The sequence below is a fragment of the Lynx canadensis genome, chromosome D1, assembly GCF_007474595.2.
Source record: "Lynx canadensis isolate LIC74 chromosome D1, mLynCan4.pri.v2, whole genome shotgun sequence".
Taxonomy (NCBI): Eukaryota; Metazoa; Chordata; class Mammalia; order Carnivora; family Felidae; genus Lynx; species Lynx canadensis.
Genome location: NC_044312.2, coordinates 19,836,352 through 19,864,138, shown reverse-complemented (window position 1 = coordinate 19,864,138; position 27,787 = coordinate 19,836,352). Strand labels below are relative to the sequence as shown.

At 43.8% G+C, this 27,787-nt stretch overlaps 2 protein-coding genes across 5 annotated transcripts in view; both read right to left on the bottom strand.

The window, feature by feature from the left end:
- Positions 1–5,370, bottom strand: part of CRTAM (cytotoxic and regulatory T cell molecule) — a 28,069-nt gene extending 22,699 nt beyond the window's left edge. The window contains 1 exon segment of the mRNA XM_032595017.1: positions 5,264–5,370. Within this exon segment, the coding sequence (XP_032450908.1) occupies positions 5,264–5,330 (67 nt within the window). The 5' untranslated portion in view covers positions 5,331–5,370.
- Positions 5,371–13,880: 8,510 nt separating this feature from the next.
- The window catches only part of UBASH3B (ubiquitin associated and SH3 domain containing B), a 142,051-nt gene continuing 128,144 nt past the window's right edge, over positions 13,881–27,787 (bottom strand). For 2 of the 4 annotated variants that reach the window (XM_030333178.1, XM_030333180.1), the window contains exons 12-14: positions 23,884–23,990; positions 22,117–22,226; positions 15,177–19,903 (exon numbers count right to left, since the gene is read on the bottom strand). In XM_030333178.1, the coding sequence (XP_030189038.1) occupies positions 19,766–19,903; positions 22,117–22,226; positions 23,884–23,990 (355 nt within the window). In that variant the 3' untranslated portion in view covers positions 15,177–19,765. Of the gene's footprint in view, positions 14,225–15,176; positions 19,904–22,116; positions 22,227–23,883; positions 23,991–27,787 lie in introns of those variants that run through there. The other 2 variants (XM_032595014.1, XM_032595015.1) reach the window with 2 other exon arrangements.

Sequence of the window (27,787 nt, the reverse complement as noted above, 5' to 3'; positions counted from 1 at the left end):
GAGAAGCCACAGGCCCACACTGCTTCAGCTGCGGTGCTTAAAAATACGGTTCACTGTGTCAAGGGCCCGCTGAGGATAGAAGAGGAAGACACCTGTACCTGACTTTGCACGGGACGCCTTCTAAGGAGAAGTTCCCGCAGGATTCTCTCATTGCCACTGGCAACCTGAGGGGGACCTCTTCTTTTACATTTTCTTTTCATCTAAGTTTTGGAGTCCACTTTCACCTTCTTTGTCAGAGGGGATGGGGTGTGGGTTACCTTCTTTGTTCACCACTTCCTCCCTGTAGGCTCTAAACATGTCTGTGCTTGTGCACCCTTCTTGGCCTTTCTTATGTAGATCCTGAGGGCTGCGTCCCCTTCCTAGTGCTTCCCCAGCTGGGCCTGCATGGGTTCCAGTCCGCAGGTTAGCGTGCGACACGGCTCCACAGATACCGGGGGAGCAAAGCTTGGCAGTGAATGGCTGTGGAGTTCTCCTGGGAGGTCACCTCTTACTGTTAGTAGTCTTGGTCTACTGAGTGGATTATTGACTTCTGACCAGATCCATCCATCCATGTAAGGCCACGTGTTACGAGGCTGCTAGTTGACTCTGGGCTCATAGATCGGGACTGGTTTGTATATGGAAGTAGAACCTGTGACCTTCACCATCGTCTCCACCCCCAACCTCACGAACTAATTGTCCTATCAGTGGAATGGCCACACGCCAAAGCCTATGTGACCGGCCCTCAGGCAAAAGGGCGAGCATCAGTGACCACCACCTACGCAGGCATCCACGGATAAGACCTGTGCAGTGCCTAAGATTCCTTGATGTCCCCCCGAGATTTTGGGAGTTGCCATGTCTGCTCTCCCCTTTACTAGGGGCTATCATGTAGATGGAAGAACGAATAAGATGTTCTTTCTTGTTCTTACCTTAGTAGCCCAGTTATTGCGTGCGGCACATTTTAAAACTCCAGAACCGAGCACGTCTGTCCTGCAGGGACCCAGACTCATCACGCCCCACTGGAAATCATCATCTCTCGCGTCCCCCTATGCTCCAGATGCGTCTTACACAGATACGCCACCTGCTCTGTCCCAGCGCTTGCTTGTGTTAACTAATGTCGTCGCCAGCCACTGCCAGGTTCAGGGTCAAGAAGATACTTTACCTTCATGCTGTTCTGTCATCCTGGATACATTTCTTATCCCCTCCAGGACTCAACTCAGATTATCCGGCTTTTGTCGAACCTGCCTAATGAGTCTTTAGCCTCTTCCTTCCTCACAATGACCTGCCCTCTCCTCCAAGACCCTCAAAGGTTCTGAATGGACTCCTGTTATAGCACTTGGCACATTCCTTTATAGTTATTTAGTTACAAGTATGTCTCTGTGTGTAGATTACAGACTTCTCGTGAAAAGGTTGTTTGCCATTCATTCATTTTACAGTCCCAGGGCCTTACACAAAGTAAGATTTTAAGTATTAGCTGAGTCAGTGGCTAAAAAGATGAAGAAATGTATATATTCATGACTAAACACTATAATAGGATATAAGCTCAGTTATTGTTATGTTGCATAGAAAAGCTTGAGTTAAATTAACACCAGAGACACAGAATGAATTGTCTCAAATCAGAGCCCTATTTACACGACTATTATGCGGTAGTAGACACAAAAGTGCTTCAATTTAGATCGTTATGAAAAATGCTTACTATCATTTTTTCGAGATAGAATCAACAGAGAAAGTTACGAGGGTGACAATGAATCTGGCTCGGCCCAAATTAAATTATTTCCAATATGGCTTTCTTTTCTTTTTTTTTTTTAAACGTTTATTTATTATTGAGAGACAGAGAGACACAGAGCATGAGCAGGAGAGGGGTAGAGACAGGGGGAGACACAGAATCCGAAACAGGCTCCACGCTCTGAGCTGTCAGCACAGAGCCCGATGCGGGGCTTGAACTCACAAACTGCAAGATCATGACCTGAGCCGAAGTCGGTCACTCAACCAGCTGAGCCACAGGCGCCCCTCCAATATGGCTTTCAAGAAGACCTCTCAAAGTATCAACACACTTAGGAATTACCAACAGGCGTATCAACAGAACCTTATATTTGCAACTGTTCTTTGTTTCCTATATCCTACCCTCCACTAAAGACCAGAATAGCAGGAGTCTCATCATCCACAGTGTAGGTGAATGGGATGAATTTTGAAAAATCGTTCGTTCTTGAACTGCGTTTTACCCATCCTAAAGGCTCTTTATGTGAGTGGTAGCCTTGAGAAGAGGGAGGCTCTGAGATTATGGGACTTTTCTTGTCTATAATTCTTTTTAAATTTTTTTTTTCAACGTTTATTTATTTTTGGGACAGAGAGAGACAGAGCATGAACGGGGGAGGGGCAGAGAGAGAGGGAGACACAGAATCGGAAACAGGCTCCAGGCTCTGAGCCATCAGCCCAGAGCCCGACGCGGGGCTCGAACTCCCGGACCGCGAGATCGTGACCTGGCTGAAGTCGGACGCTCAACCGACTGCGCCACCCAGGCGTCCCTCTTGTCTATAATTCTTGGCGGCCTTAGTTAGAAGTTGCCCTGGTGGAACCAGGTGCAGTGATCTTCCCATAGTTCATAGCTAAAAACAGCCTGCAGTGTCCAGTGTTGCCAGAATTGATGATTTGCTGCCTTTTTTTTGCCAACAGGAAAGCAACACGACCAGCCCCTTTCCTATTTGGGACTCTGATGGGCCTGAGCCAGGTGAGGTCAGAGGGGACAGTTTGTGCTTAATACCATTAAGTCTAGATGCCTTCTGGGTGGCCCTTTGGGTGAGTTTCCAGGTTGGGATTTTTCAATTACACATCTTCCAAACTGTATAGATCAGTGGCTATCAAACTTTTGATCTACATTAGGAAACACTTTCTATCACAGCCTGGTAGAAAGACACACACACACACACACACACACACACACACACACTAAATGTTTATTTTTATAATACATAAGTTCTGTGTAAGCTGATTGACTCCCTGTGAAAACTTAGGTTATCTAACTTCTTTTAAACTCTCTATTCTCATGTAAATTAGGGATATTAAATGTTTGTTTTTGGGAGACGGGAAGTAGGGGAGGGGCAGAGAAAGGGGAACAGAGGATCTAAAGCAGGCTCTGCACTGACAGGCCGAGGGCAGCGAGCGTGATGTGGGGCTCGAACTCATGAACTGCAAGATCATGACCTGAGCCGAAGTCAGAGGCTCAACAGACTAAGCCACCCAGGTGCCCCAGGGATATTAATACCTCAGTATCTTTGCTAGGATTAGATGTAACTGATAAAAGTGCCCAACACTGTACACAATGAATAGCTTTTTCTACCGTCTTTATAAATAGTATTTGAATAATTTACATTCTAAAAAAATTGTCTCAGGTTTACCTTAAGACGTGATTATTACTGCCTTTAAAAACTTTTTTTGGGGGCGCCTGGGTGGCTCAGTCGGTTAAGCGGCCGACTTCAGCTCAGGTCACGATCTCGCGGTCCATGAGTTCGAGCCCCACGTCGGGCTCTGGGCTGATGGCTCAGAGCCTGGAGCCTGCTTCCAATTCTGTGTCTCCCTCTCTCTCTGCCCCTCCCTCGTTCATGCTCTGTCTCTCTCTGTCTCAAAAATAAACATTAAAAAAAAAAATTAAAATAAAAAAAATAAAAAAAAAATAAAAAATAAAAACTTTTTTTGTATGGTACTTTTCTGAGGCAATAACTTGAATCCTCAAAAAATTAAGGTCTCTTAAAGGCTTCAAACTTTGGAATAATTGAAAAAACATTCTAATTTTATCTATCTAAATATACTTCTCCTGAATGTATGAGCTGTTCTTTAAGCCACTTATTGAAGAAACTAATATTATTACCAATATTGAATTCATATTATGTGCCTCAGGGTAGAGGGACCAAAAAAGAAAGCACTTCATTTAATTGTATAAAGTAGGAAATTGAAGGACTATGTAAAATGGGAAATCGAGTTTTTTAAAATAATGTCATTCAGATGCAGTTGTATCGTGAATGTAGATTTAGGACAGGTGCATTACCTGAAACATAACTACAGTTCAGCTCAACATTTGCGAACAAACACAGCCAGCAATACACTTCTGCATAGCTTCTTTTGCAAGAATTTGGTCCAACTTGCAATCAGAGATTTAAAGACACCTATATCCTGCCTCCCGTTTGAGCAGGCTAAAAAGGTAGCAATATGTTTAATTTTCATATTGCTACATTAGAATGTAAGCATCAAAAATCAAAATGGGAAATTATAATAAAATGTAGACCATAATAGGGGCACCTGGGTGGCTCAATCGGTTAAGTGCCCGACTTCCGCTCAGGTCATGATCTCGCCGTCAGTGAGTTCCAGCCCTGCGTCAGGCTTTGTACTGACAGCTCGGAGCCTGGAGCCTGCTTCGAATTCTGTGTCTCCCTCTCTCCCTGCCCCTCCCCCACTCATGCTCTGTCTCTCTCTCTCAAAAATAAAAACATAAAAAAATTAAAAGGTAAAGTATAACTGACTCCAAAAATAAGCAGGAACTTTTCATGAGGCTCATTAATATCTCGGAACTAATTAAGAGTTGTATAGCTAGCCTTTGGCATTTTCAAAGTGCTTTCACATTTGAAATTTGATCTTTGTAAAAATGTGAGTTGGTTGGCCCAGCATTTTTAATCATTCTTCGTTTCAAGATACAGAAATTGAGTTTTCTTTTATTAAATGTTTGTTTATTTTTGAGAGAGAGCGCGCGAGCATGGGAGGGGCAGAGGGAGGGAGACACAGAATCCGAAGCAGGCTCCAGGCTCTGAGTTGTCAGCACAGAGCCCCACGCGGGACTTGAACCCACGGACCGTGAGATCATGATGAGCCAAAGTCAGACGCTTAATGGACTGAGTCTCCCAGGCGCCCCCAGAAATTGAGTTTTTAGAGAAATTATCTGGCTAAGGCTTATTCAGTGAGGAAGTTTTTAAAATCCAAAACTGATGCCCTTTCAACTGGTCGACCCTTACAATACAGAGCCTAAGGAGCCTGTTTGTTACATTTTGCCGTATCGCAGATCCCACAGAGACACATGCTACAGTGACCCTTTTCCATCCTGGTTAGCAACTGAACAACAGGTTAAATAAAGCAGTAACATCCCTCCCTGTGAGATCTTGGTGTACCTTGGAAAGCATTAACATATTTACCTGGGTTGCCTTCTGTGGTAGGTCCGCTGTGAACGCAGCTGACTGATGGGTAGATTTGGTAACATACCAGGTCAACTGAGTGGCATAAAAAATGAGCTCTAAGGGCTTACCTTGTAAGGGGAAGCAAGCCAGCAAGCTGCAAAGTCTCCACCACATACTGTGCCGTGCTGTTGTCATACTTCGTCAGCTTCCTCTAGATTCTGAAATAAATGGAGCAGAGTGGTTTCTTTTGAAGGGGGAGAGGCAGGAGCTTTGTGACCTCACGTGTCTCACCGCCCCCATCGGCTCTGGAAGCCCCCTCTTAGTTCGCTGCCCCCAAAATACCTCCAGGTGGAACATTTAGGGGGCCACATGTGTCATCATGATCGCGGAGAGGTGTGAGTGATGTGTTGGTGGCACAGATCACTCTGCCACACGTGGGAAGTACTGGTAAATCTACTAGTTGCGAGGCTTTTTGGGGGAGGAGGGGTGGGAGAGAGATTAAAATTTCCCCGTGTAGTGACGTAATCTTATTTTTACTTTTCTAGTGTATTGACGGTGATAGACGATTTATTTTATTTGTTTTTATTTATTTATTTTAATTTACATCCAAGTGAGTTAGCATCTAGTGCAACAGTGATTTCAGGAGTAGATTCCTTAATGCCCCTCCCCCCTTTAGTCCATCCCCCCTCCCACCACCTCCTCAGGAACCCTCTGTCTGTTCTCCATGCTGAGCCTTTGTGAATATTTTGTTTCTAATTCTGACAGTAATGTATAATGGTTTTCAGGGGCTAGAATTCAGTCACGTTATTTGATCATTTAAAAAATCTTCATCCATCCATCCATCCATCTCTGCATCTATCCAGCCATCTATCTAGTATGTATTGTTCCAAGATATCACATATAAAAGATAAATTCCTTGCTTTCAAGGAGAATATGATCTCGTAGGGGGTGACAACTGGCAAATGAACTATTTTGGTATTGAACTGTCATTAATTGGGCAAATTGAGATACGTTATTTCATTTTTTCCAGGACACACAGCAAAGTGCTTATGGTCAGACATATGGTTCGAAAATAGTCTAGTCTGCAATGTTTGACAAATTATAAAGGAAATAATATTTTCTGGTTTTAATTAAAATGAGTCTTGATGGGATGCCTGGCTGGTTCAGTTGACAGAATATGCGACTCTTGATCTTGGGGTCATGAGTTCAAGCCCCACGTTGGGTGTAGAAATTACTTTAAAAAATAATAAAATTTAAAACCAACAAACTTGAGTGCTGCTATTCTGTAAATGTGTTGATACTTTGGGGAGGGAAAATTCTATCCACCGAAAATGTTTTTCAAATATTTAACCTATTTTAACGGATAGAAACAGATTGAAAAGAGGAGAGAAAATTGAATTTTCTTGTAGGGCGTAACATGATATAATGGGATGTTTCTCGAATTGCATGATGATAAAAATGCCTTGGGCCTCTAGCCAAAAAAGGCAGTTTGCTAGGGTCAGCCCCAGACCGATTAAGTCAGATTCTCACTTGAATCAGGAGCTACCTGTGTGTTTAACAAGCTCTCCAGGGTATCGTAAGTCAAGTTTGAGCAACACTGACAGTGTTCTGGAACAGAAATCAAGACATGTGGGAGCTAGCCTTCACCCTGCTACTAGCCGGTGTGGCTAGGGTCCTAGACGATTCTCCATAAATTGCTTGTTGACTATATTGACATATATTGACTTGCTTATGGAAGCAGGGAATGGATAGGTTGCATTGTACCATTTTTTATTTTATTCTTTTTTAAAATTTTATAGGGAGTACGAGCGGTGGAGAGGAGCAGAGGGAAAGTTGGCAGGCTCTGTGCTCAGCGCAGAACCCAATGCAGGGCTCGATCGCACGACCCTGGGATCACGACCTGAGCTGAAATCAAGAGTTGGACACTCAACAGACTGAGCCACCCCGGTGCCCCTTATTATACCGTTTTTAAAATAGAGAATTAAGGAGTTTGCTAGACGGGACAGTCAGTGGCAGAGCTGAGAAGACAAACCAAGACTTAAGTCTTTGGTCTGATTTTTATTTTTTTCCCCACATGAAATTCTCTCCAGTTACTTCCAGTTTTTGTATTTAAGGCTGTGTGGTGTCTGAGCATCTGATTTTCCTGTTGCTGCCATGTCCTTGCTTTAGGGTGATGCCTTATTTTTATACCCTGTCTCCTACCCCCTTAAGAAAGCCCAAGGAAGATGTGTAAGGCTCTCTGTGGGCCTCCCATGGGAGGTGTGAATTGCTTATGGTTAGTTTCTCACATTTTCACCTGGAAGAGTGCTGTTCCTTACAGGATTTTCTAACACTTCCTGTCAAAGCACAGAGGGAAAGAAGTTTACTTCCCGTCTCGTGTCACATGGGCCATCATGGAACCAGCATCATGTCTGGACCTAGATACTGATTGTCCAGATCATGAACACATCGTCTAACATGAATGTGTGAGGAGGGCCAAAACCACTTTTACAGGAAACAGAAGTAAAAATGTCATCATGGGACGTTTCATTTTAAGCCAGTGGAAAAAAAAAAATCATGGTCCAGCTCTGAATTAAATTCAGGTAGAATTAATCACTCTGAAGGGTCACTCTGCTCTTTCCCAGTGGTGGTTTCTGTAATTTTCTCTGTTGGGTAAAAATGTATGGAAACGTGGGTGAAAACAGAATGAACATAGGACTCAGGTGACCAGAGAATAAAATATCCTGACATTGAAACTAAAGTTACAGTGTAGTCCAAAATATACTCATGCACTGCATTGAAGGCCATTCACACCCTGGCCCCAATCTACCTTTCAACCCCCTTTTCTACCCTGGCCCAAAATATACTCCTAGAAAATTCTTGGTGTATTTCAGGCACACAATACATTTTTTTGTAGTCGTAGTTTTTTTATTTTTTTATAATGTTTTTGAGGATACTAGCTTTTTTTTTTATTTAGAGAGAGAGCGAGAGAGAGAGAAAACACCAGTGGGGGAGGGGCAGAGAGAAGGAGACAGAGGACCAGAAGTAGGCTGACAGTGGAGAGCCTGTTGTGGGGCTCGAAGTCCCAAACTGTGAGATCATGCCCTGAGCTGAGGTCAGACGCTTAACCAACGGAGTCACCCAGATGCCCCTTTGTAGTCGTAGTCTTACTGGGTCAGAGTTCATACTGCCCTCTCTGCCAAAAATCGCCTTTGTTCTCTGGGGAGATTCTGGTTATCTTCCAAGGCTCAGATCAAATCAGGGAGGAGTAGTGATAGCGATTAAGAACATGGATTCTGGAGCCAAAGCCTCAGTTTCCTCACCTGTGAAATGGGTATAATGACAGCACCCACTCATATGGTTGCTGTAAGAATTAAATTAATGTATGTAGTGCCTGGCACATAGTTAGCCATTATCCTCGGTACTCCTAGAAAGAAGTCACCTCTCCGCTTTTCTTTGCCCCATAAGAGCTTTTCTTTTTCTTGGTTCTTATACTGGTTTTTATCGTGACTTGCATTATGTGTCTTTGAATACGCCTCTGTCTCCTTTGGTGGACTCCAAGCTTCCCAAAAACAGGGTTTGTTTCTCTCTACCTTGGTGTCCCTGAGGCCTGCTGGCACGGGTCCTTTCCCAGCAAAAAATGTTTTTAAAAATAGCCTTCTTGGGGCACCTGGGTGGCTCGGTTGGTTAAGCATCCGACTCTCGATTTCAGCTCAGGTCGTGATCTCACGATTCGTGGGATCGATCCCATGTTGGGCTCTGCACTGACCATGGAGCCTGCTTGAGAGTCTCTCTCTCCCTCTCTGCCCCTCCCCCACCCATGCCCTCTTTCTCTCTCAAAAAATAAACAATAAAAATAATAAAAATAGTTTTGAGGTGTAATTGACATAAGGAACAGTATGTATTTGAGGTGTACAATTTGATAAATGTTCACGTATGTATGTGCCCGGTCAAGATAGCGAACATCCCCATTACACCTACAAGTTTCCTCCTGCGTGTTGTAACCCGCTCCCCTGTCCCCCCCCCATCACCTCCCACCTTGAAGCCGCCACAGATCTGCTTTCTGTCTCCATCAATTAGTTTTAATTTTCTAGAAGTTACATAAATGAAATCATACAGTGTGCACTTCCTTTTATCTTCTTTTGCTCGGCATATTTTGAGGTTCATCTGTGATGTTAGCGTGTGTTGAGGGTTCATTCATTCTAGGGCTGAGAAGTGGCTCATTCTATAAATGTACCATGGTTTGTTTCCCTGTTCACCTGTAGCTAGATTTCAGGGTTGTTTGCCATAGTAGAGGTTTTTTTTTGTTTTTATTTTTAAATTATTTTAAAGTTTATTTATCTTGAGAGAAGAGAGAGAACAAGCAGAGAAGGGGCAGAGAGAGAGAGGGAGACAGAGAATCCCTAGCAGCCTCTGTACCGCCAGCACAGAGCCCAATTTGGGGCTTAAACTCACGAACCGCGACATCATGACCAAGCCGAAGCCAGCAGTTGGATGCTTGACCGACTGAGCCCCCCAGGTGCCCCTATCATGGTGTAGTTTTTAAATAATTATTTAGAGTCACCCCAGAACTGATTCAATGTAATAGACAAAGAGAATCTAGTATATTCCCATATTTGCTTTTCACGATCTCATTCCGACCAAAAAGTTCAAGTTAGTTAAATTAAGTGCTGGTCCTCAGTTGGCACTTGGGGTGTATACTCTGATGTGCCCCCCAGATTCTCCCTTGATCCCCCAGCAGCTGAAGGGATGGGACACGCCAGCTGGGTCTGGGAATTGCTCTCGGTGGGATAGACCCATCTCACCCAACATCCTCCCTCCAGCATGGGGCACTCAGGAAGGGACTTAGCGGTTCTGTCCTCTTTGTCCCAAGACGGAGCCGCTCCGAAGGGAAACATTCTAGCTCCCGACCTCTCTGCAGGATCCGGATCTGGAGAGGCCTTTGTCGTGCCTGTGTTTCACTCCAGTATCTTGCTTTGCTCGATCTTGCTTCCTTCACAAGTGTCCTCCCCAAAAGCATCTCCCATAAACCTGTGCGCGCAAATCTCCTTCTCAACACCTGACCTGGGGAACCTGACCCCACGACAGCGCTTGAAATAAATTGTCAAATGAGGGAGCGAATGAAAGGATAGACTCTCCATCTGAGATGTTCTTTTTGCTCTCAAACCTCAAAGGATGTTTGACTTCTCATTCTTCTGGAGCATTAAGGGAGACCCCGCTTTATTTTTTTAATGTTTGTTTATTTTTGAGAGAGCAGGGGAGGGGCAGAGAGAGGGGGACAGAGGATCCAAAGTGGGCTCTGTACTGACGGGCTGACAGCAGCGAGCCTGATGCGGGGCTCGAACTCACCATCCGTGAGATGATGACCTAAGCTGAAGTTGGATGCTCAACCGACGGAGCCACCTGGGCGCCCCTAGGAGACCTTGCTTTAAATTGCACTGTGGGCGATGATGAGTGTATCTTTTTCACCCACCGGTGTGACATCTAACTTGTCACAGACCTTGACACACGTCACCATAGTCCAGTGGTCTGAGGTTTAAAATGGTCCGTGGGGGCAGTGCCGGAAGGCAGGCCGGTGACCCTGAGTGACACACAGTTGTGGTTTGCTCGGTTCTTTCCACCCCCTCGCCACCTCCACTTCACCCTGCAGCCCACAGGGGGTTCAGCAGAAGGTGGCTCTGGTGGCTGCTTAGCCGGGTGGAAGGAAAAGACGAGGTTGGAGTGCGGTGGTCATGGGGTGACCTGTATCTGTACTCTGATTGGGACAGGGTCTGCTGGCCACCTTGCGGTGGGAGGCCTTGCAACTGACAGCCAGCGGTTCGATTTTTGATCTTCATTTAATGAAATCCTCCTCTGTGTTCCAGCACTAATAGGAAGTCACATTTCAGGGGGTGGCGTGGGGACAGATTTTAGAGAACAACGACAGATCTTCTCTTTCCCTGCCATCGCCTTGGTCAACGTCGGTTTGTCAGAGGGAGGGGAAAAAAAAATTAAAAAGGGAGACATTGATGAAGTGCGTGAAAGGTGGCCTGTTTAAAGGGTCAGAAGCGAGCGGGATTTCCCCACGTGTAGAAGCCACCGGCTTTTTGTTGCAATTACAGAGGGCCTAAACTTTCTTGACATTTCACAGCTGCTGGGAGGAACCCATGGCCTTTCCCAAGGTCAAGGCCAGAAGTGGCCTCACCTGCGTTTCCAGCAGATGCCTTGGGTGGGTAGTTCACACCTAAGTAGGGAGTCTACAGCTCTGTTGTAGACACGCAGGGTAGCTGCGGAGTTTCTCAAGTTGGGCAGCAGCGTTGTAGTTGAGAGAAGGCTTTTATAGCAGCAGCAGAGCTTAGTGGGATGGGGTGGGGGTGGGGTAGGAGGCAGGCGGACAGACCTGGACTGTCACCTGGGCCCCGTCACTAGTGGCTGTGGAGCCCTGAATAACATACTTGCTTCTTGGCATCAGTTTCCTCATCTGTAAAATGGGGAGAATTATAGCATAAGGTGACTGTGTGGTATGACTCAGAGACGGTATCCAAGTGCCTAACACAGAGGCCCATAAAAGATCTTCCATCGGTCTGGAGACTGCAGGGGGCTGGGGCTATATTCCATGCCCCCAGGAACCACCAGAGGTTAGATGCAGCTGCAAAAGGAGGGAGTCTGCCAAGCCTTTGTTCTAAAGACTTCTGCCTAGAATTGAATCACGTGGATCATTTCTGGAAACACACACACAAAACCCAAGTAAGAGTTGATTTCACAAGGAAACTGTCGTTTGGGGGAATGCACCACCGAACAGCCAGTGTGCCAGCTTTGGGCCTCAGTTCACATCTCTCTCCCGGGACAAAGGAGTTCCCTGGGGGTCCTTGGTCCCACAAATGAGGGGATTGAATGAGAGCAGTGGTTCCCAAACGGTACTTCGAAGAAACTGCGCATCTGCTAGGTGCCTCCGGGCCGGGCAATATGTTCCTTAAAGTTTCTTTACAAAAACGTTTTAAGCGATTAGTCCAGGCTTTGGAACCTGGTTGACTTGGCTCGAATGTCAGCTCTAACGTGTACTAGCCATGGGACTTTGGGTGAGTTACCGCACCTACGACTCCGTTTCCTCCTCTGTAAACTGGAAATAACAGAAGATTGAAGAACGCTTATGTCTGGTCAGTACTTAGAAAAGTGTTAGGTACACATAACCACTCAACAAATGCTATCATTTTGCCAGCCTCTGAACACCACCAATCCATTAATTTGTTATGCCCGGTAAACTAGTTTCTGGGCTGGATTCCTTGGGCTTCGAATCAAACCCAAAGATTTCACCGTGGTCTACGACAGGGGTTGGCGAACTTTTCCTATAAAGCACCGAGCAGCCTTAGGCTGTAAGCGAATGAGCATTGGCTGTGTGCCAATAAACTTTATTGATAGGCCCTGGAATTTGGATTTTATATAATTAGCATGGGTCATGAAATAATATTTCTCTTTTGATTTTTTTTAAAGTTTATTTCTTTTGAGAGAGAGAGAGAGAGAGAGAGAGAGAGAGAGAGAGAGAGAATCCCAAGCAGGCTCCATGCTGTTAGCAGAGCCCAGTATGGGGCTCGATCTCTCGAACCATGAGATCATGACCTGAGCCTAAATGAAGAGTTGGACGCTTACCTGACTGAGCCCCCCCCACCCAAGGGGCCTCTCATTTGATGCTTTTTAACCACTTAAACTTATAAAAACATTCTTGTTTCTCCCTACTTTCTGCCACGCTTACTAAGTTTTAAAGCTCTCTGACCCCTTGTGTTCTCACCCAGCTAACTCCTTTTCACTTGGGGGCATCTGCGATCCTTCTGCCTTCCTGGAGCCTCCTCAGTTAGCTTTGACCCTGACCAGCTTCTACTCAGCCTTAGCCGGGAGTTTCATTTGCCAGCTTGCTGGGGGACCCCATACGTGACCTTATGTGACGTATGCCTTGCCCCGCATCCCTCCCGGAGTTACTGTCGTATAACGCAGTTTTCTTCTTAGACAACATCGATCAACGTCTGTAATTATCTTGTTTATGTATTCACGGTCTCTCTGCTCCATAAGAGCAGGGATCTTGCTGTATTTGCTACTGTAGCACCAGCCGGCCACCCTGCGAAGAACGTAGCATCTAATCAATATGGTGGAACGATGAATGAACCTCTGGCCCCAGTGTCTTCGTTTCTTTCACACAGTGAGTTAATAATGCCTGATTTCCTTACCTTGTAAAATTATGAGGCTCCAATGCCAACGTGTTTGTTTTTAAGACTATAAAGGGTGACACAAAAAAGGAAGGTGGTAAACCATTAAGGCAGCCTCTTCGTCAAACTCCGGAATTCAACCAACACACCCCCTTGCACCATTCTGACCGCGGAAGCCAATTTACGGGGATAACAGTAACGTGAGACTGGTACGCATGAGGCTACTTATAGTCCTTGCCCCTGATATTTTCCACAGATATGAAAACGGCTACATGTGTGATTTTACTCTTGGCTTTAGCAAAAGCAATTGTTTATTTATTAGCAAGTAGTGTCTTCTTCTTAGCATGTCCTATTAGGCTTTTAATTTACTTACCTAATTTTTTTAATGTTTATTTTTGAAAGAGAGTGAGTGTGAATGGGGGAGGAGGAGAGAGACAGAGAGAGAGAGGAGAGAGAGAAAGAATCTGAAATAGGATCCAGGCCCTGAGCTGTCAGCACAGATCCCGATGCGGGGCTCGAACTCGTGGACTGTGAGATCGTGACCTAAGCCCAAGTCAGATGCTTAACTAACTGAGCCCTCCAGGCGCCCCTAGGCTTTTCATACTCATTATCCCATTTCATACAACCATGCCGTAAAAACTTATGTGCCCATTTCGCAGGGGCAAACAGTCCAAGGGATCTAGCAAGCAGCTAAGCCAGGATAGCAATAACCCAGCTCTGACCCCAGAATGAGGGCTTCCTCTGTGGTACAGCATGACGTTCTTCTCCAGTGATAGGCTGTGTTGATTCTCCTTCTCAATGTACGACTGGCACCCGGTGATCTACCTAAGCCTGTTTCTTTTCATGGTCAGGAGCAAGCCATCTGGGTTTTACAGGTTGATTTCTGGCAAAATGAAGTATTCTGTTTCTTCAGGAGGAAGACTGTTTTTTAGTCTTTAAAGAAAAAAAAAAAGACATTTCGTTGATTGCAGCTTAATCCAGAGGATACGGATTCATTCTCTCTGGATGTGCAGGCAGCCTTTCCTTCCATCACAAGAGGACAAAATGAGTTAGGGCGTCTGTCAAGCAGAGAACGACCGAGGACGAGCCACAAGGCTAAACACACCCGGTCTTTTGTCCGATAGCAGCAGGAGCTGCTGTTTCCTCGGGCAGTAAACCGTGTCAGGGGAGTGGCTGGCTGTGTCCGTGAAAAATCTGTGTTCGCGTCGGAGTATAAATTGGTACACGTGGCTTGTTCTGCATCAGCTTAATATATCCGTACCTCAAAAATGGGCTCTATTACGGCTTTGGGGAGTGTGGAACCTAGCTTGAGCTGGATTTTCCCTCTGTCTTACCAAATTCCTTTTTTATGTTTATTTATTTATTTTGTGTGTGTGTGTGTGTGTGTGAGAGAGAGAGAGGGAGAGAGAGAATCCCAAGGAGGCTCCACGCTATCAATGCAGAGGCTGACACGGGGCTTGAACTCCTGAACTATGAGATCATGACCTGGGATGAAATCAAGAGTCGGATGCTTAACTGACTGAGCCACTCAGGCGCCCCTCATTTACCCAAATTCTTAGTCTATGGATCATTCCTGGAGCACTTACGTCCTCAAAGTGAGCAGGGGTGAGGGGTGAAGGCTCACCTGTGGGCAGTGGGAGCATTTTGGAGCTTGTTTTCTCACTCCTGGGTGTCCCCTCTCCAGCCTGGGTGACTCGGAGAGCAGCCTCACCAGAGGGGACAAGAGAGACCCACAGTGCTGCTGGAGCGTCATCCCTCCATTTCCATCAGCAGCAAACGCCCCTCTGGCCCTCTGAGTGAAGGACCACACTCTCAATGGACATTGATGAAATAGTAATGACCACAGCAGCATCGAAAGACATGAAGGAAGAGAGACCACTCAGAATTTAATAGGAGATGGCTCTGGATTGACTGAGGACACAGCTCCTCTTTATTAAATCATCTATGAACCACTTCAACGGAGATGCTCGTGGAATGGAATGATCTAATTACAGCAGTATCCAGAGGAAGAACACACAGCCAGGAGAGCACGGATGCCACAGGTCGTTTACAAGGAACTTGGCGATACAATTTGGTGCGGGTTTCCTTTTTTATAATTACAGACCTTTTTCTTCAAATAAATACACCCGAATCACATAGAATAAAAACCAAACCAAACCCCCAGAAACCAAAAAAAAAAAAAAAAAAAAAAAAAAAAAAACAAAAACAAAAAAACCGCACACGATACAATAGCCTTATAAATGAGAATGAAACGGATACACCTCCAGAAACAGCAGGTTGAGAATGGTCTATGCAGAACCAGAATGCTTTGGGATGGTGTTCCCATCTTGAGTGACAATCAGAGAAAAGAACCAGCACACATTTCCCATTATACGATTGTATCCTGTACAAAGTCTAAGAATAGTTCAAGACAGCTATAAAATTCTGATTTTTGTGGGGGCCGTGGCAGCTAAGTGGTTTTGTGTAACACATTTCTAAGAGCTGATTGTGTATTAAGTCTGACTACTTACTATTATTTTAAGCTTACATAGACTGAACACAACATTATATGTATTTAAAGATCACGTTATTTCCTCTGTGTTTCACAGCAGTTCTTTCCTTCCCTTGACTTTTCCTTTCTAGCTAGTTACCTTTCCTAGGAAAGTCATAATGGTGAAGTGTTAAAGAGAAGTAAACCAATTTGAATCCTACGTTGAAACAGGAAAGCATCTGCCATCACCGAAACAAGATATCCGCCCCCCGCCATCACCTTTGTAAAGTGATATTAACCTACGGAAATGTTACATAGCTCTTTCCCTACCCTCCAAGGCCAGGCTCATCATCCCTCTGGCAAGGCACCCGGACTAAGCTAGCACTCTCAGTTCTCATACGGGCAGGACTACAATTTAAATGCAAATAACCTGTGCCTCATTATCTGAGAAGTTCGTGCAGACACAGTACAGTTTGACTTTGCTGTGAAAATAAAAGGAGGTTCATCGTATTCGAACACACGCATTACTTAGAGTAGATTCCAAAGAGCAATTCATCACTGGTCTCAAATTAAACACTGGAGTTGCGGAGGTGCCTAGGTTACGAGGAATGCCTTCCTTTTTGCTACACAGGAGACGCTTTCCTACAAAGCAAGGAGATAGGAACTTCTCTGACCATCGCTCTTCAGTGAGTAACCCAGTGACACTGGGTAACTGGCCTTTATAGGATACCAGCTAGTTGAGTGGAAAAAGATACATTTATGGTAACGCTAAGCACAGCTGGATGACGATGTATATGCCTCCAAATACCACTGAAGGGAAAATGACCACATCAGCTTGAAATGCGGAAATTATCCACAGTGATTTAGCAAACCGACCTCACCTCCAGAAGATAGTATTTTTTGTTTTTTTATGTTTATTTTTGCAAATCATCTTCTAAATATAAGGTTATTCTAAAATAATTCTTTGGTTAAAGTATACCTCAAATAAAAAGTAGAAACTCCTCCAAGCCTTCCACTTCAGGGTGAAAAATACCCCCCTCTTTTAGCCATCAGATGGCCATTTAATCAGCCATTCAGATTCTATGAATCTAAATGTAATGGAAAACACTGTATTCTAACTCCACACTGGGGTAAAGCTCCTAGCTACCGACGCAGCGATGGAGAAGAGGGCCTGGGAAAGTAAGACTCCCAGCCTTGTGCATTAAATGTGCCAATTATTCTAGTCCACAAGGAATAGACGTGGCATGTTAAAATCACCGAAACCCAAGTCCCATCTATGAATAATCCTGGGGCATTAGCCGATTGATGTGGCACAGTAGGGCAAGCAGCAAACTGTTGCAGAGTTTCAGTCCCAGATTAAATCCTTCAGTTAATTTCATCTCTGTTCATTTCAGGCAACTTTCTACATTAAAAAAAAAAAAATCCTCTCTACCAGAAACATTTGATTCTTCCTCTCTTGCATGTCCGTCCTTCCTTCCTTCCTTCCTTCCTTCCTCCTTCCCTCCTTCCTTTCCTTCCTTCCTTCCTTCTCTCTCCTCCCTTCCAGGTTTTGTTCTTAATAAATATCAGCCTCAGATCCAAAGAACCACGCTGAACTTCAGGTTGTAATATCAACCTAGGATTATGAATCATGTAATATACTTGTGCATCCTCTTACTACACCTAGATTCAACTGATGTTTTCAGAGAACTTCTCAGTTGGGAGTCCGAGTTTAGTTTTTGAAACAGGTATATGTGAAAAGAGAATTTAATAGGAATTCCAACCATTCAGACATTTTGATAAGCAATCTAGAGGATTCAAGCCAGAGGAATAAACTCTCTAATTCAGGGTTTTCCACCTAAATTATTCAGTAAGTGATTTCAGATCTGTGCCTCCTGCCCACGTAGATGACAGCCTAAGGACTCCGTCCATATTGTGCTAAGGACAATAGATTGTTGCCCAGCTAACCTGGCCTGTCAGGTCATCTAGGACCAAGGCAGCCAAGAGCGAGGGAGGGCATGGCCTATTCTAAACTTTGTTCAGTTCAAGTACAGACCCTGCCGAGAACACACCGCTAAAGCTTTCAAGGAAATCGGACGTGAAGTGTTCAAGCATTATTCTGAGCATTGGAAGTCCATGAAAATTTGTGGAGAATCTAATAAATGTGACAGATCTGGTTAAACAGTGGATTCATTTCATGACAGATAAAAGAACGAACAGCAGTGATGTTACATCGGCTGTAACGTGATTTTTCTCTTAAAGCCTTTTAAGAGAAAGGAGTATTTCCCCCATTATAAGGTTAAAACTTTTCTATTACTCAATGGTATCCGCCCAGAGTACTTTTATACCCAGTAGCGGGATCAGTGTTTGTGCAGTGCTGGAAGAAATCAAGATTGTTTCTTAAAACGTAACATTCATGACCTATGTGTCCAAGTGACTTAAAAAGAAAGAAAAACCAACTGTAAGCCTCTTGCTGATTAACATACATAGCCAGCATCCTTTTACTTCTTTTTAGGAATCCTCAAATGCCAGTTTCAAACAGGAGCATAGATCTATTTTTACATACTGGGTTTTACGTCTGTTTGGGTTTTGAAGCTTATTCAAGTGCTACAGCGTCTATTGATTTGTTTTGCACTAATGTTTCCTTTAAACGTCTGGGACTTTTGCACACGTAGTCTATCTAGTGAACTACACTGTACCAGACCATTGTCTGTTGCCAACAGTGAGCTAGTCACACAATTAAATACACATTGATAACTGACGTTTTGGTTTGATTGTCATTTATTTTTCTTTTAAATAGACTCCCTCTGAATTTGGGAAGCAAGGTATGAGGAGAAACCACAGGATATGGCTCTCCCACCTTTTCTTAAGTAGCCCTACCTACATATTTTAAGTTATAGAAAAACACACAAACAAATAAAAACGACAGCACAAACAGCGATCGTGACTGTCATCCTTTAAATTAGTTCCCTGACTTCAATATACTTCCCTGGTATAACCGACCCATTGGTGGATGTTCTGCTATGTTTGACAGGTACCCTAAGTGTACAATGACCTGACCCTTGGAATGGTTTGTAAAGATGTCCATATTGCACAAGAATGAGCTGCTTGCTGACTCAAATAATGTATCGAATGTACATGCTTTCAAATCGTCGACATCCTTAACCAGTTACCACAGTCTAGACTCTATGGGCAAAGACAAGCAAATCATGGCCGTTTGGAAGTGCTGTGACATGGAAAATTCCAGGTGACTTTATATTTTGCAAGTTCTTTGCTCCTACAGCTGAATACTTCACACGTTTATCTTCCTCCTGAGTCTCCAAAAGTGCTTTGTCTCCCATTTCACAGACAGAAGCAAGGGGGAAGGGCTGTAGCAAAAAGCTGTAGCCAGCTGTTCTAGAGACAATGTGGTGGTACCGGGGTGGATGTGAGTCCTCAAGCAGGCGTCTTGAGCCAGCAGCACTGGTGGGTGGGTCACGTTGAGGGTAGAATTTGATGGGGAATCTAAGAATAACTCTGCAGGGGCATGTTTTCTAAGAACGGTCAAAGAATTCTTCAGCTTGGCTTTGCCTAACTGGAACATGGAGTTAAAAAGAAAATCCCATCACCAAAATGGCAGCTCAGTGTCCCTCCAGTTGGATTCTGGACTTACTCCCTCATCCTGAACCTTTCCTTACCGCGCAAACAGCTCCTTTGGGAGCGCTCTAACTCCTTGGCCATGCGTAGAAGGAAGGAAGAAACCCATCCTTTGCCGTAGCAGCTGCCTCGATTTGTGAAGACAATTCTCGAAAGCCTTGTTAGCTAGGTAAGCATCCAGAGAGAATGAATTTTATCCCTGAATCAAGTCTTTTTCTCCTTCACACAGTCTCATCATGAGAGCTTTAAAGCGTGAAAGGAAATATGCTAAATTATTCTGAGCTGTCCACTGAGAAGGTGGTGCAGACTTTCCCACTGTTATAAACACACAGAAAGACCCTTCTCCCAAAGGCTTGCTGAAGCCTTTCCATCTCATTCACTGGTGTGGCTTATTCCTGTAGCAAGGTCTCTCTCCAGTTAAAGCCCCCAGTTGGTCCATGGGTAAGAGGAAGGATAGGCGGGTCTGTCAGCTGCCATATTCCAGTTTCTCCCAGTTCTTCACAGGAACAAAACCCCAGGTATGGGATCTGAAGTCAGAGTAGTAAAGATAGGGAAGAATAGAAAACAGAGGTTTAATGCTTTAACTTTTACCTAGACACAAAGATCTTCAGGTGGCCCATGAGAATAAAGAGTATTCACTGGGGCGCCTGGGTGGTTCAGTCGGTTAAGCATCTGACTTCGGCTCAGGTCATGATCTCACGGTCCGTGAGCTCGAGCCCTGCATTGGGCTCTGTGCCGACAGCTCAGAGCCTGGAGCCTGCTTCGGATTCTGTGTCTTCCCCTCTCTTTGACCCTCCCCCCGTTCATGTTCTGTCGCTGTCTCAAAAATAAGCAAACATTAAAAAAAATATATTCACAGGCATTAATAGGGGCTCGGTAGACCTGCGTCTCTTCGAAGAGTCAATAAAGACAAATGAGATGGACAAAGCTGACAAATTAGAGGGAAGAGTATTTACACTGCAAGGGGATTCATCGGAAGGCTTTATTAAATGGTGAGCTCCCTAGTGTAATTAAGTAATTGTTTATAGATTGCTTCTTGATTGTGTGGGAGGAAAGAGGACAATAATGCAGAAAGCTGAGGTGCTCAGAGTTGATTCTTAATTGCAAATCAAGCTAAAAATGCAGCTTGGACATTTCAGAAATAATATTTGGGCAATGAGAGAGCGGATGCTATTTTTAAAAATATTTCACCCAGTTTTGTCCTTTTTTTTTTTTTTTTTTTTTTGGCATGGGCACCTATAACATTCAAAGCGGGAGCTGTGCCATTCCTAAATTCAGCTCGAAACGTATTTTTGTGTGTGTCACCTGAGCTGCAGTTACACACAAAGGCAAAAATCTCTGCCCTCAAGCAGCTTACGGAGTCACGGGGAGACGTGGACGCATAAATAAGCTTTTAAAAACGGAGAAGAAGGGGCGCCTGGGTGGCGCGGTCGGTTAAGCGTCCGACTTCAGCCAGGTCACGATCTCGCGGTCCGTGAGTTCGAGCCCCGCGTCAGGCTCTGGGCTGATGGCTCGGAGCCTGGAGCCTGTTTCCGATTCTGTGTCTCCCTCTCTCTCTGCCCCTCCCCCGTTCATGCTCTGTCTCTCTCTGTCCCAAAAATAAAATAAAACGTTGAAAAAAAAAATTAAAAAAAAAAAACAAAAACAAAAAACGGAGAAGAAGAATCGCAATTGAGTTTGGGTCAGGTTCTCCGGGGGCAGATACAGGAAGCACGTAAGTCAGCCTGGAGGGAAGCGTGTGGGAGGGCGACTGACAGGAAAGCCTCTTGCACAGGCATGAGAAGGAAGAAGCCAGATGTGTTGGTCAGTCTCATGGGTTTTGTCTTGTGGCCTTGTTCCTGGTTTGCCCAACAGCCCGATCGTTTAAAAAAAAAAAAAAAAAAAAATTTTTTTTTTACATTTATTTATTTTTGAGAGACAGAGCACAAGTAGGGGACGGGCAGAGAGAGGAGACACAGAATCCAAAGCAGGCTCCAGGCTCCGAGCTGACAGCACAGAGCCCGACGTGGGGCTCGAAGTCACGGACAGTGAGATCATGACCTGAGCCGAAGTCAGACGCTTAACCGACCGAGCCACCCAGGCGCCCCCAGCCTGATCGTTTTATTTATTTATTTATTTTTATTTTTACTTATTTATTTTTTTTTCAACGTTTATTTATTTTTGGGACAGAGAGAGGCAGAGCATGAACGGGGGAGGGGCAGAGAGAGAGGGAGACACAGAATCGGAAACAGGCTCCAGGCTCCGAGCCATCAGCCCAGAGCCCGACGCGGGGCTCGAACTCACGGACCGCGAGATCGTGACCTGGCTGAAGTCGGACGCTTAACCGACTGTGCCACCCAGGCGCCCCGATCGTTTTAAATCACTGCTTGCTTTGGCCTACCTGCCAGGCCCTCTCTTCTGGCTGAGGCTTCAGATGCTCCGTGTTGGTTCACTACCCCCTCTTCATCCAATCCATGGCCCCCCGAGGGAAATCCAGACAGTCTGCTGGTAATTCTTAGCTCCTTTCTAAATGTGCACTCTTAGCAACTAAAACCAGCTCAAACACATCTCTCTTCCACAAGGCCTCATAAAGTGCCTTACACAGAGCACCACTCAGGACATCTTGGTCGAGTGAATCAATATGTGCGTATTCCCAGCTCAGGATAAACTCGTGCTGCAAACAACTTAGCTACCGGCCAGTCATCGAACTGCTCTGAGACTACTTGGCACCACAGGTCTCCAAAATGTAAGTGTGAATTACCTTTCGGACCATTTGTACAAAGTCCTTGGAGTTCTGGGGTGACAGACCCTGGAGCTGGCAGGTACATGCTTCAAGGGAAGACGCGTGAGCCACAATCAGGATGTTATTTCCTGGAGAAGAGGAAAAAAAAAAAAAAAGGCAAGGGACTGGGAAGACCATTCCTATAAAGACCTATGTTAACTCCATAAATACTGGAAGACGAATGTTCCAGGGAGGGACAAACATTCTCAAGAATGAGACAATTTGGCTAAGCGATTGTTAAGGCAGCCTAACACCATTAAAAAACAAACAAACCAACCCTTTTAATCTTAAAATAATTATAGATGCACAGGAGGTTATAATTATGTATATATACAATATATAAATATTTACAATATATTAAGTTATATAATGTATATACATATATATGATTATATATGTATGACCTCTATATTGTGTGACGTGTACATACACAAACATATATTGTGTGTGTGTATCGTATATATACTATATACTAAACTGTATACTATATACACACACACATACGCACACCAAGGAGGTCCCATATTCCGGTCATCCAGCCTCCTCCAGTGGGAACATCTTGCCTCGTATGGTACCCTAGCTCAATCAGGACGTAGATGCTGATACAACCTACTTGGCTTATTTCGGTTCCACCAGGTTTAACCAACGATCTCCTGTGTAACTCTTCGTAACCTCCACAATCAAGATACAAATTATTCTGTGTCTGTAGGGCTCTCTGCCACTTCTAATAACAATTCTCAATGTCACCACTATAGAAATGGGTGAGCACTTCATACTTTGTGGCTGATAGAATATGCTGATGAGTATCTTTACAGTGGGTGCATAGGAGTAGTAATGAAGTGAGTGGTTTATCAATGTTTAAAAAATTTTTATTTTTGAGAGACAGAGGGAGACACACACACAGAACCTGAAGCAGGCTCCAGGCTCTGAGCTGTCAGCACAGAGCCCGACACTGGGCTCGAGCTCACGAACCGTGAAATCATGACCTGAGCCGAAGTCAGACGCTTAACCAACTGAGCCACCCAGGCGCCCTGAAGATAAGTAACTTAAAAAGGAATGGTAATGCGCAAACGCTTTTGTAATCCTTTTTTATCTAAAAATTTAGAGTGAATTGTCTTATGTATCGCTTAATATTTGAGTTCAGTGTTTATAAGACTCAATAGGGAACATACTGGAATCTTCCAGAACACTACTTTTGGTCAGTGCTAGCAGTGACCGTGTATTGGCGAAGGTGTGTTTGTGTGTGGGTACCTGTGCCCCTGGATCAACTTATAGGCAAAATAGTGTTATGCAGAATTGTAAACTATTTCATACAGTAACTAAGTCTGGTGTATTCCTATGGAATATCTGCTATTTTAGCTACTCAAGAGAGAATATTAAAATTTAACGTGAAAGTATCTACATGAAAGTCTAGAACTACTTTTCTTTCTTATTAAGCAAGTTAGAATATCTTGAATAGCTTATTAACCAGGATGGAGAAATGATCACATATTTAACATTTGTTTATTTATTTTGAGAGAGAGCACAAGTGGGGAAGGGGGAGAGAGAGAGAGAGAGAGAGAGAGAGAATCTCAAGCAGGCTCTGCACTGTCAGCACAGAGCCCGACGCGCAGGGCCTGAACTCACAAAACCGTGAGATCGTGACCTGAGCTGAAATCAAGAGTTGGACGCTTAACCAACTGAGCCACTCAGGCGCCCCTAAATGATCACATTTTTAAATATGGAGTCCAAAATAATACCACCTACCTTTACTTTTACATTCACTTATTATTTCTTTTGTTACTTGGAAACTTCTACTAATATAAGTGTCATAGGATTCTGAAACCACTAATTTGCCGACTGGAATGTGAGGTCTGTAATAGAAAAATGAACAAAGGCAATGAAAACATTTTGATCCCAAGACAAAGCAACTGATATTATTCTAAACTTTTTCTTTCAAGACCTTTCTGGAGTTCCATGTTTCTGTTCACCCATTTCCCTAGAAAGGATGGACGTATAGGGAAGAGTATTTCCACTACGTGGAAGTGGGGTCCAAACGTACACAATGCACAGAAATAAAGGCTGTGCATGTGTGGTGTTAGAGTGACCGGCTGCAAAATGAAACATTTTTCATTTGCAGATATCACTTGCAGGATAACTCATAAGCAGTTTGACTAATCTTACCATCAGTGCTAGGTCACATTGCTAACGGGAAGCAGAGGTTAGATTGATTTCTTTCTTTCTTTCCTTCCTCCCCTTTCTTTTCTTTCTCTCCTTCCTTCCTTCCCTTCCCTTTCCTTCCAACATGTTAACTGTTCTTTTCTTTTTCTTTCATGTTTTATTTATTTATTTTCTGAGAGAGAAAGAGAATGAGCAGGGGCGGGGCGGAGAGAGGACAGAGACAGAGAATCCCAAGCTGGTTCTTGGCTGTTAGTGCAGAGCCTGAGGCGGGGCTCGACCTCACCAACTGTGAGGTCATTACCTGAGCGGAAACCCAGAGTCGGATGCTTAACCGACCGAGCCACCCAGGCGCCCCCCTCTCTTTCTCTCTTTAGATCACCGGAGATTTCCGAAGCCTCTCTTCTGTAGCCTTACCCATGAGAAGCTGTAAGGATAGGTTTTATTTATTTTTACATTGTTTCCAGCTTTATTGGGATAGAATTGACACTTACCGTCATGAAAGTTTAAGGTGTAAAAGTGTTGATCGGATACCCTTACATACTACAAGACGATTTCCACCGTAGTGTTGCCTAGCACTTTCGTCACGTCACATAATCAGTTTCCTTTTTGTGGTGAGAACATTTATGTTCGACCATCTTGGCAACTTTCAAGTATGTAATACAATATTATCAACTATAATCCCCACAGTGTGCATTAGATCCCCAGAACTTATCAACTAGAAGTTTGTACACTTTGGCCGACATCTCCCCATCCCTGCCCCCGCTCCCGTTTCTATCACATTCTACTCCTGTTTCTTGGAGTTTGGCTTTTTAGATTCCATAAACGAGTGATATCATGCGCAGATACCTCTTTGAGATCCTGTATTCATTTCCTTTGAATATTTGCCCAGAAGTGGGATTACAGGATCCTACAGGAGTTCTATCTTTAATTTTTTAAGGAATCTCCGTATTGTTTCCCATAGTGGCTACGCTGACCTACATGTTCACCAACACTCAACTGCTCTTTTCTTTTTGATGACAGCCATTCTGACAGGTGTGAGGTGGTATCTCATTGTGGTTTTAAATTGCATTTCCCTACTGGAGAGTGTTATGCTAAGTGAAATAAGTCATACAGAGAAGGACAGATTCCATATGTTTTCACTCCTATGTGGATCCTGAGAAACTTAACAGAAGACCATGGGGGAGGGGAGGAAAAAAAAATGGTTAGAGAGGGAGGGAGCCAAAACATAAGAGACTCCTCAAAACTGAGAACAAACTGAGGGTTTATGGGGGGTGGGAGGGAGGGGTGGGTGGGTGATGGGTATTGAGGGCACCTGTTGGGATGAGCACTGGGTGTTGTATGGAAACCAATTGGACAATAAGTTTCATAATAAAAATTGCATTTCCCTGACCACATGATATTGAGCATCTTTTCATGTACTTGTTAGCCATTTGTATGTCATTTTTGGAAAAATATTGGTGAAGTTCTGCCCATTTTTAATCAGATTTTTTTTTTTGGTACCAGTTCTTCATATGTTTTAGATATTAACCCCTTATCAGAGGTAGGATTTGTACATATGCTCTCCTATTGTGCAGGTTGCTTTTTCATTTTTTAAATTCTTTTGCTTTGCAGGAGCTTCTTAGTTTGATGTAGTCTCACTTATAAATTTTGGCGACTGTTACTTGTGCTTTTCGTGTCCCATCCAAAAAATTGTTGCCAAGAGCAATGTCAAGGAGCTTTTTCCCTATGTTTCCTTCTGGAGGTTTTATGGTTTCAGTCGTTACGTTTTAAGTCTTTAATCCATTTTGAGTTAATTTTTGTGACTGCTGTGTCTGCAGGTTGTTATACTATTTTCCCAACACCATTTATTGAAGAGACTATCCTTTCCTCACTGAGTATCCTCGGCTCCTTTATCAGATGTTAGTTGAACGTATTGGAGGGTTTATTTCTAGGCTATCAATTCTTTTCCAGTGGTCTGTGCCTATTTTCATGCCAGTATGCCTATTTTCATACTGTTTGGATTACTATAGCTTTGTAGTATAATTTGAAGTCAGGAAGTGTGATGCTTCCAGGTTTGCTGTTTTTTGTTGGGTTTACTTTGGCTATTTACGATCTTTTGTGGTCTCATACAAATTTTAGGATTGTTTTTTCGATTTCTGTGGAAAACACCGTTGGGATTTTGATAGGGATTGCATTTAATCTATAGATGGCTTTGGGTAGAATGGACATTTTAATATTATTAATTCTTCTGATCCATGAATATGGGATATCTTTCTATTTGTGTCCTCAGTTTCTTTCATTAGTCTTGCAGATTTCGGTATACAGATCTTTCACCTCTTTCGTTGAATTGATTTCTAAGTATTTTATTGTGTTTGATGCTATTGTGAATGGGATTGCTTTATTTCTCCTTTAGGTGTGTTGTTGTTAGTGCATAGAAACACAAATGATTTCTGTACGTTGATTTTGTGTCCTGCAACTTTACTGAGTTTGTTGACTAGCTCTGACAGCCTTATGGTAGTCTTTAGGATTTTCTATATATAAAATCATATGATCTGCAAACAAAGACATTTTTACTTCTGTGTTTCCAGTTTGGATGCCTTTTATTTCTTTTTCTTACCTGATTGCTTTGGATAGGCTTTTTCAGTACTTTGTTGAATATGAGTGGTAAGAATTGGCCTTGTTCCTGACGTTAGAGGAAAAGCTTTCAGTCTTTCGCCATTGAGTTTGATGTTAGCTGCAGGCTGGTTGTATATGGCCTTTATTATGTGGAGGTGTATTCCTTCTACACCCAATTTGTTGAGCATTTTTATTATGAAGGGATGGTATATTTTGTTAAATGATTTTTCTTCCTGAGGTGAACATACAATTTTACCTTTCATTCTATGTAGTGTATCCTATATTGATTTTTGTATGTTGGACCATCCTAGCATCTGAGGAATAAATCCCACTTGGTAATGCTGGCCTTGTAAGATGAGCTCGGGAGTTGAAAGGATAGGTTTTGCAAGCAGCTATTAGGTCCATTGGGTCTGTGAGCTTATAAAATCTTCACCAGTCTTTTCTTTCTTATTTTGAACACAGACCGTCCACCTGGAACTGGGAAAAGCTCGGGGAACACAGAGACAAAGAGGAACCGAGTTTCTGTGCTTGAGGAGCCCTCAGTGTGTGGTCGGGGTGAGCCGGCTGTCGATGTAAATGGTAATTATGACGCATTGTACGAAGCCATATAAGGGGATGATCAATGCAGGGCCCTCCCATCTTGGTGACCCTGCATGTCTTCAATCCCGGCCACTTCTGCCGCTCCCCTCTCCGTTTACTACTTAGGGTTGCTAGCCTAGGAGATGTGTATCTTGTTTTCGAGTACAACTGTGTCATATTTTCTGTCTTATTTTGTCTTTCACTGTTGGTGTTTAGTGGAGGGTTGATGGAGGTGGTAGTGAGTTATCAAAGTGAATTTGCGTGGCATCTTGATCAGAATACATTACTGCTACCACTGCAAAGGTTTACTAAAATA